At 44.5% G+C, this 15,165-nt stretch overlaps 2 protein-coding genes across 8 annotated transcripts; one reads left to right on the top strand and one right to left on the bottom strand.

The window, feature by feature from the left end:
- The first annotated feature begins 1,045 nt into the window (after positions 1-1,045).
- Positions 1,046-5,939, top strand: LOC140662176 (zinc finger and BTB domain-containing protein 8A-like). 2 transcript variants are annotated; one of them, XM_072885315.1, is made up of 4 exons: positions 1,046-1,373; positions 2,501-3,487; positions 4,443-4,612; positions 4,873-5,939. In XM_072885315.1, the coding sequence occupies exons 2-4, from the start codon at positions 2,530-2,532 to the stop codon at positions 5,200-5,202; spliced, it is 1,458 nt and encodes a 485-aa protein (XP_072741416.1). In that variant the 5' UTR covers positions 1,046-1,373; positions 2,501-2,529; the 3' UTR covers positions 5,203-5,939. The 2 variants fall into 2 exon arrangements, with proteins under 2 accessions (XP_072741416.1, XP_072741417.1); XM_072885316.1 differs by lacking the exon at positions 1,046-1,373 and adding an exon at positions 2,111-2,278.
- A 2,008-nt stretch (positions 5,940-7,947) lies between these two features.
- On the bottom strand, positions 7,948-14,995 carry ZBTB8OS (zinc finger and BTB domain containing 8 opposite strand). 6 transcript variants are annotated; one of them, XM_072885214.1, is made up of 9 exons: positions 14,742-14,995; positions 14,488-14,607; positions 13,167-13,351; positions 11,706-11,730; positions 11,003-11,124; positions 10,687-10,769; positions 10,232-10,284; positions 9,932-9,968; positions 7,951-9,212 (listed from the first exon to the last, which is right to left on the bottom strand). In XM_072885214.1, the coding sequence occupies exons 3-9, from the start codon at positions 13,252-13,254 to the stop codon at positions 9,126-9,128; spliced, it is 495 nt and encodes a 164-aa protein (XP_072741315.1). In that variant the 5' UTR covers positions 13,255-13,351; positions 14,488-14,607; positions 14,742-14,995; the 3' UTR covers positions 7,951-9,125. The 6 variants fall into 6 exon arrangements, with proteins under 6 accessions (XP_072741318.1, XP_072741317.1, XP_072741315.1 ...); XM_072885212.1 differs by lacking the exon at positions 14,488-14,607 and having other exon boundaries at positions 14,650-14,995; XM_072885213.1 differs by lacking the exon at positions 14,488-14,607.
- Positions 14,996-15,165: the final 170 nt, after the last annotated feature.

Here is a 15,165-nt window from a genome sequence, read left to right as displayed (position 1 = left end):
TCTGTATTCCTTTTATTGTTTCTACATTAATAAGTACAGCAGAATTGTAAGAGTAGTTCAATATTCTAGTACAGGCATTCCAACACTTGCTTCTTGATTTTTCTAGAACAGCTCAGGAAAGTCTGAAGTAAATTAGAAGATTATTATTAGTTGGAAGGCAACATGTACGAGAATGAAATAGAAGAAAATGTCTCTAATTCTGGCCAAAAGGTTGAGTTTTCAAGAAAAGGATCTTATAATCATCCAGTCCTTGCCTCCAGACTTTCAGTGTACTTTCTCTGTTAGGTATAAACTTGTACCAACAGTCTGTATGTCTGTTGAGTGATGGGTATAATTTGATAAGCTACTAAGAAAAGCTTATAATACCATTTAGTTAAGACTTCTATACTATTTAACTTAAAAAACCTCCCATACTGCAGTTAGCGTAACCTTTCATCATAGTTAACTCTTGAAATGGAGAGAGGCATCTTATTTGGAGCATCAAGAATTTCACACATAGTAGCAACACAGAACAAAAAATTTTGTAAGGAAAAACTGGGAGGAGTGGAAGGAAAAGGATTTCTGTCTCTTGGCTTAGCTGTTATACTAAATTAAACGCTAATGAAGTTCTCTGCCACACTCCAACCTGACACTCTTTACTGTGAAAATGGGAACTGTTCTTTTACCATGTTCTAACTGAGCCTGCTTTGAGGAGGTGACTGTACCAAATGACCTGCAGAGGTTCCTTCTCAAAATCATTCAATGATCTCGAGGAACAAGATTGAAAGTGTCTCATCTTCTAACAGGCACAAGATTGAAAGTGTCTGGTCTTCTAACAGGCATCCTGATTTGATTTTTTTTCCACAAAGAAGGGAAAAAAGGACAATCTGTAGTATTGCACTCCCACTTGCAGTACTTTGGTTTAGGATTATATCTCCGTTGTTTGAATACAAAACTTTCCTGTTATAAAAACGCTGCTATATTGAGTAACGTCATATATCCTACACCACAGAACAACAGATATTTCCCATTCCAAATACAAAGATACCTAGACCGGCCTTTAACAATAGCAATGCATTGTCTGCGGTAAGGTAGTGGGCGTCCCGGGCAGCATGTGGGTGTGGGAAGAAGCGATCAGGCAGAGGAAGCCGCTGGGCTGCGCCTGCAATCGGTGCGTTGCCCCTTTAATTGTGTCCCCAGCCCTCGGGCGTCTCTGTCCAACGCCCACGTCAGCAAATACCTTTTGTTTCTCTCACGTTCGGGCTTCCAGGGCTCGGGGCTGCGGGACCAGCGCGTCGCCTTCAGCCACCGTGAGCCCCGACGCGGGGCCGGGGACCCCGCATCCACCGCCCGCTCCTCTCGGCTCAGCGGCAGCCGCCCGCAGGACCCAGCCGGTAAGTGGCGGTTGTGCTCTACACCGCTAGGTCGGACCGGGCGTCGGGGCTGGAGGCGGCTAGGAGCGGGCTGCTGCGAGGGACGTCCCCGGGCTCCGCAGCCTCCGAGGGCGCCGGCGTCCGTGTGCGACGGCCCGCTGGCAGCTGCCCCTCGGAGCCGATCGTTCCTCGGGCTGCACAGCGTCCTACGCGGGCGCCATTTGCAGCCCCGGGCGCGGCTGTAAGGAGCCAGGCGCGGCAACAAAGGGCTGCGCGGGAGTAGGAGCGGGCGGCGGGTGCGCGGCGAGAGGGGCCGCGCAAGGGGGCGGCTGGGGCGCTGCCAGCGCGGGGAGGCGGCGGGCAGCCGGGGCGGGAGCGGCTCGGGCCACGCCGGGCGCCCGGCACCGGGCGGCGGCAGCGTGGCGGGGAGCCGCCGCGGAGCCGGCGGAGCGGCAGCCGGCGCTCCGCTACCGCGGGCGGCTCCGGGCTGCACGCCCGGCGCGGCCCGGCCCGGCGCGGCGGAGGGGAGCGCGCAGCCGGGCGGAGCGCAGGCGGGCGCGGGCGCTGCGGTCCCCGCGGCGGGAGCGGGGGCGGCCGCCCGCAAAGGCAGGAGGCGCCGCCGCGCTTTGGCGGGCGGGTCCGGCGCCGTCGGGCGTCCCGGGCTCCCCACGGTCGAGCGACCAATTCGGACGGGCGTGCGGGTGAGTGACGGCGGCCTCCGCCAATGCCGGGGGAGGCCGGGCCGGGCGGGCTGCGGCCGGCGGGGCTCTGCCGCCGCCGTCATGTGCGGCCCCGCTAAGCTTTGGCAGGGGCTGCGCCCAGAGCGAGCGAGTTAAGGCACGGGCTCTGCTCAGCCGTGGTGCTCCCCACAACGGAAGGGCTCAGGGCTTCTTCTCAGTCTGTGAACCGCTCACGTCTTCGTCGATGTAATCTTAACTCTTTTAGGATATGCAGTAATCCTGCTGAGGCATCCTTTCACTTCTTTTAGAGTTGTTAAGTTTCTTCTCTCGTGTTGTTATGGGGGTAGGGGCTGCAGGGAGTTTGGAGATACATCGGAAATGTGGTAACGTGCACGATGTTCATGGTTTAGAATAGGATTCAGCAACAGTGGTTTAGATTGTCATGATTACACTTGCTTTTTACTTTAGAGCAAGACTCCCTGTTACTCCTGACTGGAATGGAGATTTCTTCCCACCAGTTTCACCTCCTGGAGCAGCTGAACGAGCAACGGAAGCAAGACTTGTTCTGTGACTGCAGTATCCTGGTTGAGGGAAAGGTCTTTAAAGCACATCGCAATGTGCTGTTTGCCAGCAGCGGCTATTTCAAAATGCTCCTTTCACAGAGCTCGAAGGAGACGAGTCAGCCGACAACAGCTACTTTTGAGGTCTTCTCTCCAGAGACGTTTATGGTTATCCTGGACTTTGTGTATTCGGGCGTGTTGTCTTTAACTGGTCAAAATGTGATCGAAGTCATGTCAGCTGCTAGCTATCTGCAGATGACAGATATTCTTAATGTCTGTAAGACGTTCATTAAGTCCTCACTGGATATTAATGAAAAGGAAAAGGATCATTACCTCAGCCTTTCGGCCAAAAGTACAAACAGTGAACCTGCCCACCCCTCTCTTTATCGGTCAAGAAGGAAAGCAAAGAGCAACCCCAGGCGTTCCTATTCAGTCCCGGACGAAAAGACCAGTACGGTGAATGAAAATTCCTGGAGTGGTTACAGCGGCTATCTGTCCTCACAGGTGATTCTTCAGCGGGCAGAAACACAGCTATCGAAAAGAGGCAGGAAACAGGGCTCAACGAGAAAGCGGCGAAAGCACCTCGGACTGTCGCAGACCCGCGACTTTGCGCAGTGTAAATCGAACAAATCTGAGCGGGCCAGCGGAGGCTGCGGCGCGTCAGGTTCCAGCCACATCTCTCGGGTTAGAGAGGAGGCTGAATTTGATGCTGAGAATGATGTCGAGCATGATGATTATGGATATAATCACCAATCAGAAGTGATACCGAAGAGGTGGTCTGTTGCTCAGCTAGAACAAGAACTTTCAAGAACTCCTGAGTTCATGGAATTAAAAGCAGAGGAACTGTACACCTCAATGCCCACAATTTTAGGTGTAATGAGTAGTTGGAACGAAGGTAAAAAATACATGTGGTTTTGCAAAGTTTGTCTGTATTTGGAAGAATTCAGATGATCTTTTGGAGAGAATTTGTACGGCTGCATGAAAACCAAAATGATGCCTAGAGTGGCAGATTATTTTCTTGATCTGCTCGATTATAGTGCCTAACAGAATGAGAGACTGTGAAGCCAGAACAGGGCATGAGAATTAGAACCAGAGAGCTTGACTCGGGTATTCTGTAAAGGTAAAACAATACCTGCCAGATCATTTAGACCCAAGTGGAGTTTAATGAAGCCTCAAGAGCTGTAACTGACTTGGGGACCTGAAGGACTTAATTTCTCTTGTAATGTCCCCAATACCTGGCAATAATAGAGGCATTCAACCTAAATCCCACCTCAGTCCTTCACAAGAGAAGGACCTGTCGCTGGCGGGACGCTGCATTCCCTTAAGGTCCAAACCAGCCCACACTTCCCGAGTGTTTGGCCACACTACGTAAAGCATCTAAGCTCTCGATGGACTGACAGCATGTGCCTGAGATGGTGGAATAAAGTCGACAGGTGTATGCTTATGTGCTGCTCTGGAAACTAATGTACCTGTATTTTATTATAATTGCATATTTTTAAGACTTTGGGCATCCTGGTGTATTACATAGAGATTATAAATGTCAAAGCTATGAACTATTAGCTGATGGAAGAGGCAGATATGATGACTATATATTATAGCTATGTATTTATGATCACCTGTATGTCTAAAAAATACCCTGAGTAAGAAAGAATACACTATCAAATACCCCTTTAACACATTCAATAAGAAATACTGATTGGGGGGGGGGGTTGTATTTTGGGATTTTTCCTATTTAGTGACAGACCAGAGGAAAAATGAACTGCTGCTTATTTAAGCTGAAAAATAATCAAACTACTACGTAAAGAAAGACTACCAATATTTCACATTTTACCCGTATTTCTCCGTAACAGATGACCTACCTCGGATGCGATTCAAATGCCCCTTCTGTACACACACGGTGAAACGACGCGCAGACCTGAAGCGACATCTTCGGTGTCACACAGGGGAGCGACCGTACCCGTGCGAAGCGTGTGGGAAGCGGTTCACCCGGCTAGAGCATTTACGTAACCACTTCCAAACGGTACGCCACTTCAGTCAGAGATTCAGCCTAGGAAAAAACCACAAGATGTCATTGGTACCAGCTGTTCAGTCGTTTCCAGACCTAATACCAGAAAAGCTTCCTAGCTCCACATCAACTTTAATTATTCATTATTTAAATTGGCAAATTATATTTTTAATTTCATTTTTTAGAATGATTCTGTGAATTTACTTTTTATGGGGAAAAAAAAAAAATCTGCTTTTGGATGAACACTGATATTTTCAAATTTTTCATCTCTTTAGATACATCAAGCTGGCAAACTGATCTGTAGAAAATGCAAGCGTCACGTAACTGACCTAACAGGATGTGTTGTTCAGCAAGGAACGAGGCGCTACAGACTGTGCCATAAGTGTCTAGCAGAAGCTAATTATGACAGCATCCCTGAAGATTTAGATGCAGAACATTCTCCTGTCTCCTCCACGGGAAACAAACGTTCCAAATGGGCTTTGGAGGAGGAACAGAAATCAGATCAAGAGACAATGGAGGAGGAACCATATAATTTGGTTGTCCGACACGTTAACGATGATATTCCAGATGAGGTAGATGAAAAGGTGAAACCAAATCTTAGGTAGATATATTTGTGTATTTGTTACTGTTGTATTCAAGATTAAATTACTTGTGTCCTACCAACTAATGCTGGTTTATTACTTTCATTAAAATTAAATATTGCTAAAATTCTATTATGAGAAGCAAAATATGGACCACAAACAAGTTGTTTTGTACTTACAGACATGCAACAGTGTAACTACTTCTAAATATCATCCAGAAAGTATTTATCTGGAAACTATTTAGAAGAATTGGTTTATACTTCGTCAAAGACTTGCACAGAGCTCCCGTTCATAACGAAAGTGTGAACTATTTTACAGTTCTACAAAGATTCTATACTATATAGATTTTTAAAAAACAAATATTGATCATTTGCTTTGAAAAAGTCTTACTAAAGTAAGCAGCTGAGAAATGTAAACCACGTTTTTGTTGACACTGTAATTAACATGTATATACACTTCAGAAACTTCATAAGAAAGGAGTAGAGAAAACAAGTGGAATTCTTCGTGTTGAAGAACCTATTTACGAGAGCTTTGTTTTCTGAGTGAGCTTACTGCTTCTTATAGTTCAGAAAAGCATGAGTAGTTTTAAAGAATACACACAGCCATACAGAGTAGAATAATGAACAGAGCATCTGTAGTGCACTTGCATAGTATGAGTTTGCCTTTGCAGATATGCCATGGTTTTGTACATGAATGTACATGAATTTTAAACAAAGATACACTAACATGGTTCCAAGGAAATAAAAGTGCAATCACTGGAAGTGCAGTTGTCAGGTTTTTTCCATTTTTTTTCCAGGACTGGTGCAAGATTTGCTTAAACTCCTGTCTATCTTATGCTAAGATAATAAAGAGGATGAGTCCCTTTAATTTCAGTGGGACACTTGTGACTTAGATCATGGAGCTACGTTAGAAAGACTTTCCTGCTTGTGTAAATTTAGGATGTTTAAGGCTGTTTGACAGCATAAAAACATTTGTTTGTAAGAGAATTTCCCTTAGAGTTTAAGCAACCTTTGTAATTCTGGAGTCTCTTCAGCTTTTTTAATAATCTTATTTTTTCCCAGTCGTTTGGGTTGGAGAACCTCCACTTGCTAGAGAAACTGAAAATTCTCAGTATTAAAATGATAAAAAAAAAATCTCAGGGAGAATGTATAGAAGCAGCATTCTGACTGAGAGCAGAGAATGGCATTTGCAGTAGGTACTCTTGATAAAGAGCCACTGTTTCGTCTCATGTCTCATTTTATGCTATGTTTCCTTTCCTGTTAGCAGAATCTGTAGCCTGAGGTTACTGCCAAGCAAGCAAAAATTCCCTGTGGAGAATTTGAGAACAGCCATATTGATTCATATCAAGGTTCTCCCTGTCTCCAATAGTTGCCATTAACAGATACCTAGGGAAAAGTGAGAACAGGGCAAGCCTGTATAATAATTCCCTAATGCTCTCCCAAACTCCAGCCATTCTCAGTTTAGGGGATTTTCTTACCTTGGGATTCGTACATTTAGTAACCACCAATGCACACCTTTTCCAAGCACTTCTCCACTCTACCCTTAAATTCATCTAAACTTCTTGCATCAATAGTAAGTATCGTTTGGCAAATGCCTCCACAAGTCTAGTGTGCCCTGTGAGTCTCGTCTCCTTTGAATCTGGCTCCTAGAACAGCCACTACTGCACCTAGCTGATCCCACAGAGATGCACAAGAACTCACTACTGAGCTTGCTCAACTAACAAGAAGAAAAGAAGGGTTTGCAGCTTAAGCGTGTTTTTGAATTAACCACTTCCAAGGTAGTTAACTGTCTTGGTGGGCCTCAGCTCAGTGAGAGACTACAGCCAGCAATGGGGCTCCTGTAACACAAGAGAACAGGACTTCTTCCAGAAAACAGGCTGCTAACTGAAACCTGTCACTCCCACAGCTCTGGAAATGGAACAAGGCAAATTTAAGACCTGTTTTATAATAAGTACTTAAGAAATATTGAAAAAATATAGATGACTATTACTTACTTAGTTAATTCCAAATGTTTTTCTAGCAAATTCCTGTCACCATTTCTAAAAGCAGAGCAGTTTACTGTGTTACTACAGCCTGTGACTGATGGTATACAGAGGGCATTTCAGCACTTTAACAAAGTTAAATTTTAACTGCATAAACATCTCTGCTCCCATTTTAGAGGGCTGGGTGAAAGGAAAGGACGCCCCAGCCGCTGCCCTTCACCCCAGGCGCCCACCTCCCCAACGGCCCCAGCTGCCTCCTCAAGCTCTGTGGAGAACAAAGCCGCCTCAACTCGACGCCTGATTGGCTAAGCCCAGTCGCCTGACCCCACCAGCCAATGAGGTGTCAAAGCCGCTGCTGAGGGGCGGTAGCCGCGCTCGCTCTGCCTGGGCGAGGGGCCGCGGCGGCGGCGGCAGCGCCCGCCCGCCATGGCCCGCGCTTTCCGGGGCGTTCAGGCCGTTTGCCGCGGGCAGGGCGGGCCTGGAGCCGTTCGTGTCGAGCAGCGCTTGCAGGCGGGCTCAGGCCTCCCTCTTCCTCCGCAGCGCCGCCGGGTCCAGCCTGTCACCGTAGGGGGCATGTGCTGGAGCCCCGGCGCTGCTCCTGAGGAGGGAAGAAAACCCCGTGTGTGAAAAATGATGCTGATTTTTGTACCATCGAATAGGTGTATCGTCCTTCTTATTTACAAAAAAAGTCTGCTCGCCTTGGCGGAGAACAAAGCACAAATGTAGTTCATTGGTGTTAAAAATCCACTGGCCAAAATTACTCGCACACAAATCCATTAATTCTTTCAGTCCAAGTTTTATTTCAGCATTGAAGTTTTCTCAAAAAATAAAAGGGATTTTATCCCTCAGTCTTCACAACGTAGAAATAAAACCAGATCTATTTAAGATGACTTTACAACAAAATAAAGATGAGACACTACCTCCAGAGGTGAGGCACTTGTAGCATTTAGAATAAAAAAAGCAGGTCAGGCCAGCACTGACTGTCCCTTACTCGCTGTGTCCCTCTCACGTTTAAATAGCAATGGCAGGTAACACACATTTGCTGTCCTGTGATGTAAAACAAAACACACTTTTGATTATTTTTGATTCCATGAAGTCCATAATCCTTTGACATTAAAGGACTGTCTGTATCGCCCTTTCTAAAGGAAGAAATGGAAGCCGATTCAAATGGTCTGCTTTTAAAAAGAAGAGAATCCCCTTCCGCAAGACATAGTTGGGAGGGAACCCACAGAGAGTCTGGTGCATCCCCTTCTACGGCAGCAGCAAACTGCATGCTTTTTGGTGTGATAATAATTGCTATTGGGATTCCATGTACGTGGCCACATGCTTTAGAATCTCATGTAGAAATTTATTTACAGCAATTCAGCACCACCTGCTGGCATGACTTTTTTTTTTTAAGTAGCCCAGAAGGTGTGGTGGTTTGTTTTTTTAATTGGTATACTTTCTTAGGTGTACTTTGATCAGTCAGAATTTTTCTACATTAAATGTGACCCACTGCAGGTATTTTGGACCCTTTATATAATATGGAGGAGGGGTGTCACCTCAGAATTAGAACACTTAAATCTGCAAATGAAATCACATAGATGAACATTATCTCCTGCCACCCTACAAAAAGTATTTTAGCTAGCGGCTCCACTAATTTATCTATTTAGTTCATACACCACCTAACACATGTATCAGCCTTAACAGCTGACTTCTAGCATTCCTGAGAGACTTTCAACCCCTACAACTCCTTCTTCTTCTCAACACCCTCAAACCCCAACTAGTTCTTTTTTTTCCTGACATGCGGGTATTTCTCTGTCTCACCATCCCCAAGTCAAAACAGAGGCTGACATTCCCTGCAATAACTTCTTTCAACTTATGACTTGAATTGGCCAATTCCTTAGTTACTTCCATGGGGATTACAGTTTTCAAGGGACTTTTGCCAGCCAATGACAAGTATCCACTCGACCACACTTTTCTTGCTTTAAATATCAATGATGACAAAGACTTCTGGCTTTTCCTCTTCACAGATCTGCATTGCCGAGTAAGTTATGGCTTTGACCTCTGTACCCTAGAGAGAAAAGACACGAGCATGGATTTTCTAAATGACATCCTTTGTAGCAGTTCATGATAACACACAACACTTATCATGCTCTCCAAATGCTATCCAGTTTAATAGTTTTTCTCCCCCAAAAGCTGTAACTATATATTTGTTCTGACGAATAAGAAAGTTGGCATACTAATGGCAAAGACTTGGCCAGGCCAAATAGCGAATAAATAACTCTTCCCTTATTTTATTGCCTCTTGAATACTACAAATTCCTCCTCTTACCTCTGACAGAACATCAACATTTGCTATGCTAGTACTGACACAGCTAAAGAGCTGGCAGCGAGATTAAGGATTTGCTTCTAGCAATTCTTTAGGAAAAAAAAAAAAAAGAAGCAAAAACTGACTAAGCAAAAAGCTGTGATAATAGCGTGAAAACCAAACCCACATACACGTTCTGAATATAGATTGGTTTCCTGTGTTATCAGCATCACAAAAAAGAAGCCAACTGTCGAGTTTTGCTAGTGCTGAGGAAGCATCAGATGCTCAGGTCAACAGTTTCAGGAACGCATTCACAAAAAACAAGCAGGAAGTGAGATCTTAACTTCAGTGCCTGTGATACCATTCAGACATGTTTATACTTGGATCTCTTGAGAACTTAGAGGTCTGATTCAAAAGACACCACACCCACCTCCCCATCCTACCCCTAAAAGGTAAAAGATGTACAGATGAACCACTGCATACCTGAGGGTGTTTGGGTAAAGAGAACTCTTCTCCCCACCTTTAAAGGCAAAAAGAAAAGAGGTGGTTGGAATTTTGTTAATGTTTATCAAATGTTATAATTAGTCTCATTGATGAGCACAGGACAGTGATATTTTCATTGAAAGCCTCAAAGGAAGAAGAAAAAAAAAAGAAGTCCACAATCCACTTTTTAGAAAACATCAGTGAACTCCAGCACATCGTGGTATTTCAGAGTGGTTACTCTAGAGGCAACGTGCATTTTCAGTAAAGATACTCATTACTCAACTGATCGTTTGAACTCACCCAATTGATCTTATTTTGAATTGCATTCGGTCAATGTAAAGCACTTTCACCTCCTGCAGAGAAAGCGAGAGGAGAAATATGTCAGTAACATCTTCTATCTTCAGGCAGAAATTCTCAGTAAATCCCATTTACAGGGGTTATGTTCCACTGTTTAAATGGAATCTAAAGCCAGAAAATCTGAACAGCCTCAAAGAGATACACTGCTACTTGGAACACGAAGGCAGCAGAGCTGCCCCGACCGTATAATGGCAGCTAATAATTGGTGTTTGTGGTAACAAAGCTTAACCATTTGTTTCTCAAGTTTTTCTGCCCTGGTATCTTCAATTCTCCATGTGTTGCGCTTAAGTGATCTGTTGTGTCCCTTTTTGTCCTAAAGTAACATCACATTCAGAGCTGGTATTATCAGAGAATAGCCTCAACCTACAAATGGAAAAAGAACAAAACAGAACACTTACTCTGGGTATAAAGAACTCATTCGCACTGAATTTATACAGCCACTCATCCAAGAAGTGAAAAAGAAGAGACAACATGTCATGTCCTGCATGGTTGAAGCAGAGAAGATAGTCAGTTGACTGTCTCAGCAAGAACACCCAAATGTTTTTAAAAGTACATCAGATATACAGCTTCTGCATGATTAGAAGATTCAGATTAGTGATGCTTAATTAGATTTTAATTAACTGCAACAACACTACATCTAAAGATTCAAAATTTTGGTATTCTTCTCCCTCAGGGTTCATACAGTTCCAATACGAAAAGTCAACGCAGCCTTACCTTCTGCCTCTACCTCTACTGTATCCACAGGCTCCACGGTCTCTGTATCAGTCATGTAGCCAAACATGGCCATAACGCACTGCTCAAATGCTTCTTCCAGAGTGTCTCCCCAGGCATGTAGCCTAAAAAGACATGGGATAATTTACCAGACTGTAACAAAAAAAAATAAAAATCCCAAAGTAATATGAAGGTGAGAAATTAGAACACAAGAATTAATGCAGAGGAAGTGAATGATCAAAAATGCTTGCTTTTCTCTACCTATGCATTTGGGCAGATTACAAGAGATTTTCCTTCTTGCGGTTTGTGAGAAGATTTTCTTGGGAGAATATGGAAAATAAATGCTTTACCAGACAACAAGAAAGTTCTTTCCTAATATGGCTAATTGATGTCTATAAAAGTGAATTACTCAGAAGAAATCTGGTTTAAAAGGAAGAGATTAAAAGGAGATTTCAGAATACATTTCCAAATAAGAGGCTTAATCAGAAGCACCATAGGAATATTACATCAGGAAAGAAACCAAAGGTGATTCTATGCTCTCCCAAGAGCAGAAACAAAACTGACCATCAAAAACCCCAGTGTGTGTCATTTCATAGTTCCATAAGGTGTACATCTGCTACCAGTCTTTAACAGGTGTTCCAGATTTATAGCAGTGTAAGAAATAATCCATTTGTCATATAGAGAAATCCCAGCTGCCCATACTTACTGCACATCTGCTGTGTGATCCAGATCTGAGGGGGAAGGAAAAATAAAAGGCATGACATCACCAGACATACTTTAAAAATGAGGATTAAAAAAAAGGAAATCAGATATCGTTGTTATAACAAGAACTTTTTGCATTCATTTTCAGATGTGAAACAGTGATAATCTTTTTTCCAGTGTATTAGAAAAAGTTAGCACAGGTGGAATCTTGGATTATTTCTGCCAAGCAGAAAAACAGTGTTTAATATAATTATGTCAGTGCCCTATGCGTACAGCACCGTGTGCAAGGTATGGCTGTTGTAACACAACAGGCTTCTACAAGTTAACTGCAATAAAAAGAAACTTTAACCAGGAGTAAAGAGTTTTTGCTGAAGTCTGCAGGACTGAAAATTATTCATGCAGAGGCTGAGATTTGCAAGTATTTCCAGCTCAGTGAACAAATATACCTGTCCACACCCCAAAACACCCATTATGCAAAAAGGAGAACTTTAAAAAAGTATGTAATACAAAATAGAAGGCAATCTTCACTAATAAGGTAAGATTAACATCCCAAGCATGTATCAAGTTTTACATGAACATCATTTATATTCATTTAGAGGAATGAGAGAAATGCAAAATTATACCAGGTTGGCAGAAACAGAGCTAACTTGGGATGTAAAATAAATGCCACACCAACATCACTCTAACTGAAAGATTGTTCTGACGCTGTTTAGATCGTTCACACACTATTAATGGGTTCTCAACAACGGTCTCTAAAGCAAACAAGTTCCAGTGGATGTAAAAGAAGAATAAAACCTCTTCTGGTTATGGAAACAGCGTGACTATTGTAATACATCACCGTATTTCTGCACTGCTATTAAATAAAGATCTGAACGCATCCTAAAAATATATATTCTAACAGAGTAATAGACGCTATCCCTCCAGACAGACGCCGCTGAAACAGAAAACAGACACTGAATGGTCTCCTGTGAGCGCCTTAAGCTAGCCCTTGGGCTGCCAGCCACTTGCTTGACATGTTCTTAGAAGACATTCCAGGGGTGGGGAAGGGGAGAGATAATGATCTTTTAGTAGTGCATGTAGGAGAAAACACCCCACACAGAAGACCAACACACTCTTGAATATCAATTCCTATATGAGAGAGGTAGAAAAATGTACTGCCTTGCTAAGAAATAGTGTGAAAGGGGAAAGTTTTCAAGGTGAGACTTAACTAATTTATTTCTATCATGATTTCTTTAGCACCCATAACAACAAAGGCATTTATCTGTGATAAAGAAAACTGTAGTTATCTCATCTCTATTAATTCAACTACAGATGTGTCCCACAGTCTAAACACATATGATACCAGCATATTAAGGAACCCACATGTGCCTAAAAAGCATATCCTGCTATCTTCCTTTCCCTCCTTCCCCCTCACGACTGCACTGTCACACACACGCTGCATCAGGACAGCATTAAAAATACTCACATTCATATTTCTTATTGAGCGGCGGGTATTTGGCTTTGATAGCCTTCTGCTCCTCCGTCAGGTTGTAGTCCCTCTCATCGGCTGCCATAGCTGCTGGGCTTCAGCAACACTCACTCACTTCCTGGTGGTAGGAAATATGGCCACGTCCGCGAGTGCTTCAACCCGGCCAGGCTTCCCATGTGATGCTGTGGTAGAAAAGGGAGAATTGCCTTTCAGTTCAGTTTTTCACTTGATAACAGTTTGGTAACGCTTGTACACAGGCTCAGGTATTCAAAACAAGATACTAAATGCATGTCCTTTAAGTTGTTTGCTATCAAAACTGTTACTGGGAGACAGGGGAGGTTCAGAGTTCAATCCTACACCACTTGCCTCATTAACAGAACGAGTTGTGGCCAGTGAAGCCACGGGATTACAGTCCTTAGAGAAAGCGTGGACTTTGGCCCTTTCTGGGAAGAACCATGTTTCTTCCTCCTTTTTGTGTACAACACCAAGCATTTCATTCATCCTCAAATAATAAAATACAGTAATAATGAAAAATAATGAAAACAGCTGTAAAGTGAATTAAACTTTCAGGCTTCAGGTACCTTCTACCGAATTTTACAGCTGAGGGTACTCAGCCCACCGGTACATTACACGGCAAGCTGAAATACGTATTGCCTCCAAACCCCTACATGTTTTTCTTTAGGAAAAAATGTCTAGTTTTCTGTTAGGGATTGTATCTAAGCCTTCAAACCTAGAAGCACGTGCATGGCAGATACAAGTGCATGCACGTGCTTCTAGGTTTGAAGTGTCACACAAGTGTGGGGGTTTTCCTATGTTCCTTTTCTTGCAGAAGGTGGGGGTTTTTTAATTAAAAAAACCCAAACAACAATGAACCATATCAAATCCCCATTTCAAAGTCTCGTTCTCAGATCAGATCTTAGTAGTTGCTGTTTCATGCAAGCTTTCATTTGTAAATCTAAGAGACACAAATTGGAGAACCTGATTAACTTCAGGCTAATTAATTTTCCTCAGACAAGACCTCCCCAAATTTCCAGATATAATAACCATTCTCATTCTTAATTTTTTTTGTGCATTATAAGATTTACCCACCACTGAGCCCAAGACTTCCACAAATAATGCAAATGATAGATTTTATAGATAGCATGTAATATCATCAAAACTACTTTTAAATATTCCAAGGCTTAGAAACAAGACTACACAGGATTCCCAGTTTCTATTTTCAGGCATCTAGGTATGTTGCAAAGAGAAGTCAGAAATTGAGAAGCCAGTGCTCCTCTCAGGGAATAAACCCAGATGAACACATATTTTGATTTTAAACCTGTTGAGCCTTGACTGCAGACAGTCAGATCCACAACTGATCACCCCGCGTTACCCACAGCAGGCCGACTGGAACCAGCTACATACTAAGGGAGGGCTGCCTGTAAAGCTCACCGCTGCCCTGAGTTAGGGAAAAAGGGGAGGATTATAGACAATTAATAACCCAAGAGCAAATTGAGGATACTCCGCAGGCTTCTGGGCAGCCCTGTAAGGAGGGAGGGCCGTGAGGGCCGGGCCTCGGCCCCACGCACGCACCACTCCGGTCCGGTCCCGACGCGATCTGCCCACGGCTGTGGTGACGGAAGGAAACCGTGGCCGCAGCCACGGGCCTTCCCGCTCCCAGGCCGGGGCCTCGCTCAAGAGCGGGCCTCGCTCAAGAGCCGCCCCCAGCCGCGGCCGCCGCAGAGCCGCCCCTCAGCGCGGGGCGCTGCCGCTTTAAGAGCGGAGCGAGAGGCGCGCAACGCCCTCCCCTTCCCCTCCGGAAAATGGCGGCTCCCAGGGGAGCTTCAGCAGCACCCTCCTCCCCCCCGCCGCCTTCTTCCCGGCTGCCTTCCCACGTGACCGCCGAGCGCGCTCGCCTGCCCCGTGTCCCCGCCCCGTGCCTCTCGCCGATTGGTGGCCGCGGCCCGGCGGCGGGCGGCGATTGGCCGGCGTTGGCGCGCGAAGGGGTGCGCGGCGC

This window comes from Ciconia boyciana, chromosome 21 (assembly GCF_034638445.1).
Source record: "Ciconia boyciana chromosome 21, ASM3463844v1, whole genome shotgun sequence".
NCBI lineage: Eukaryota > Metazoa > Chordata > Aves > Ciconiiformes > Ciconiidae > Ciconia > Ciconia boyciana.
This window is presented reverse-complemented; position numbering and strand designations above follow the sequence as displayed.

What these genes read in the sequence shown, in the direction of transcription:
- LOC140662176 (XM_072885315.1), top strand. Translation starts at nt 2,530, where the DNA reads ATGGAGATTTCTTCCCACCAGTTTCACCTCCTGGAGCAGCTGAACGAG. An exon ending in AATGAGTAGTTGGAACGAAG is followed by an intron (nt 3,488 to 4,442) that starts GTAAAAAATACA and finishes TCTCCGTAACAG; the next exon opens with ATGACCTACCTCGGATGCGA. An exon ending in TACGTAACCACTTCCAAACG is followed by an intron (nt 4,613 to 4,872) that starts GTACGCCACTTC and finishes TCATCTCTTTAG; the next exon opens with ATACATCAAGCTGGCAAACT.
- ZBTB8OS (XM_072885212.1), bottom strand. Translation starts at nt 13,254, where the DNA reads ATGGCAGCCGATGAGAGGGACTACAACCTGACGGAGGAGCAGAAGGCT. An exon ending in GCTCAATAAGAAATATGAAT is followed by an intron (nt 11,731 to 13,166) that starts GTGAGTATTTTT and finishes CTTCCCCCTCAG; the next exon opens with ATCTGGATCACACAGCAGAT. An exon ending in CTTTACCCAAACACCCTCAG is followed by an intron (nt 9,213 to 9,931) that starts GTATGCAGTGGT and finishes TTTTCTCTCTAG; the next exon opens with GGTACAGAGGTCAAAGCCAT.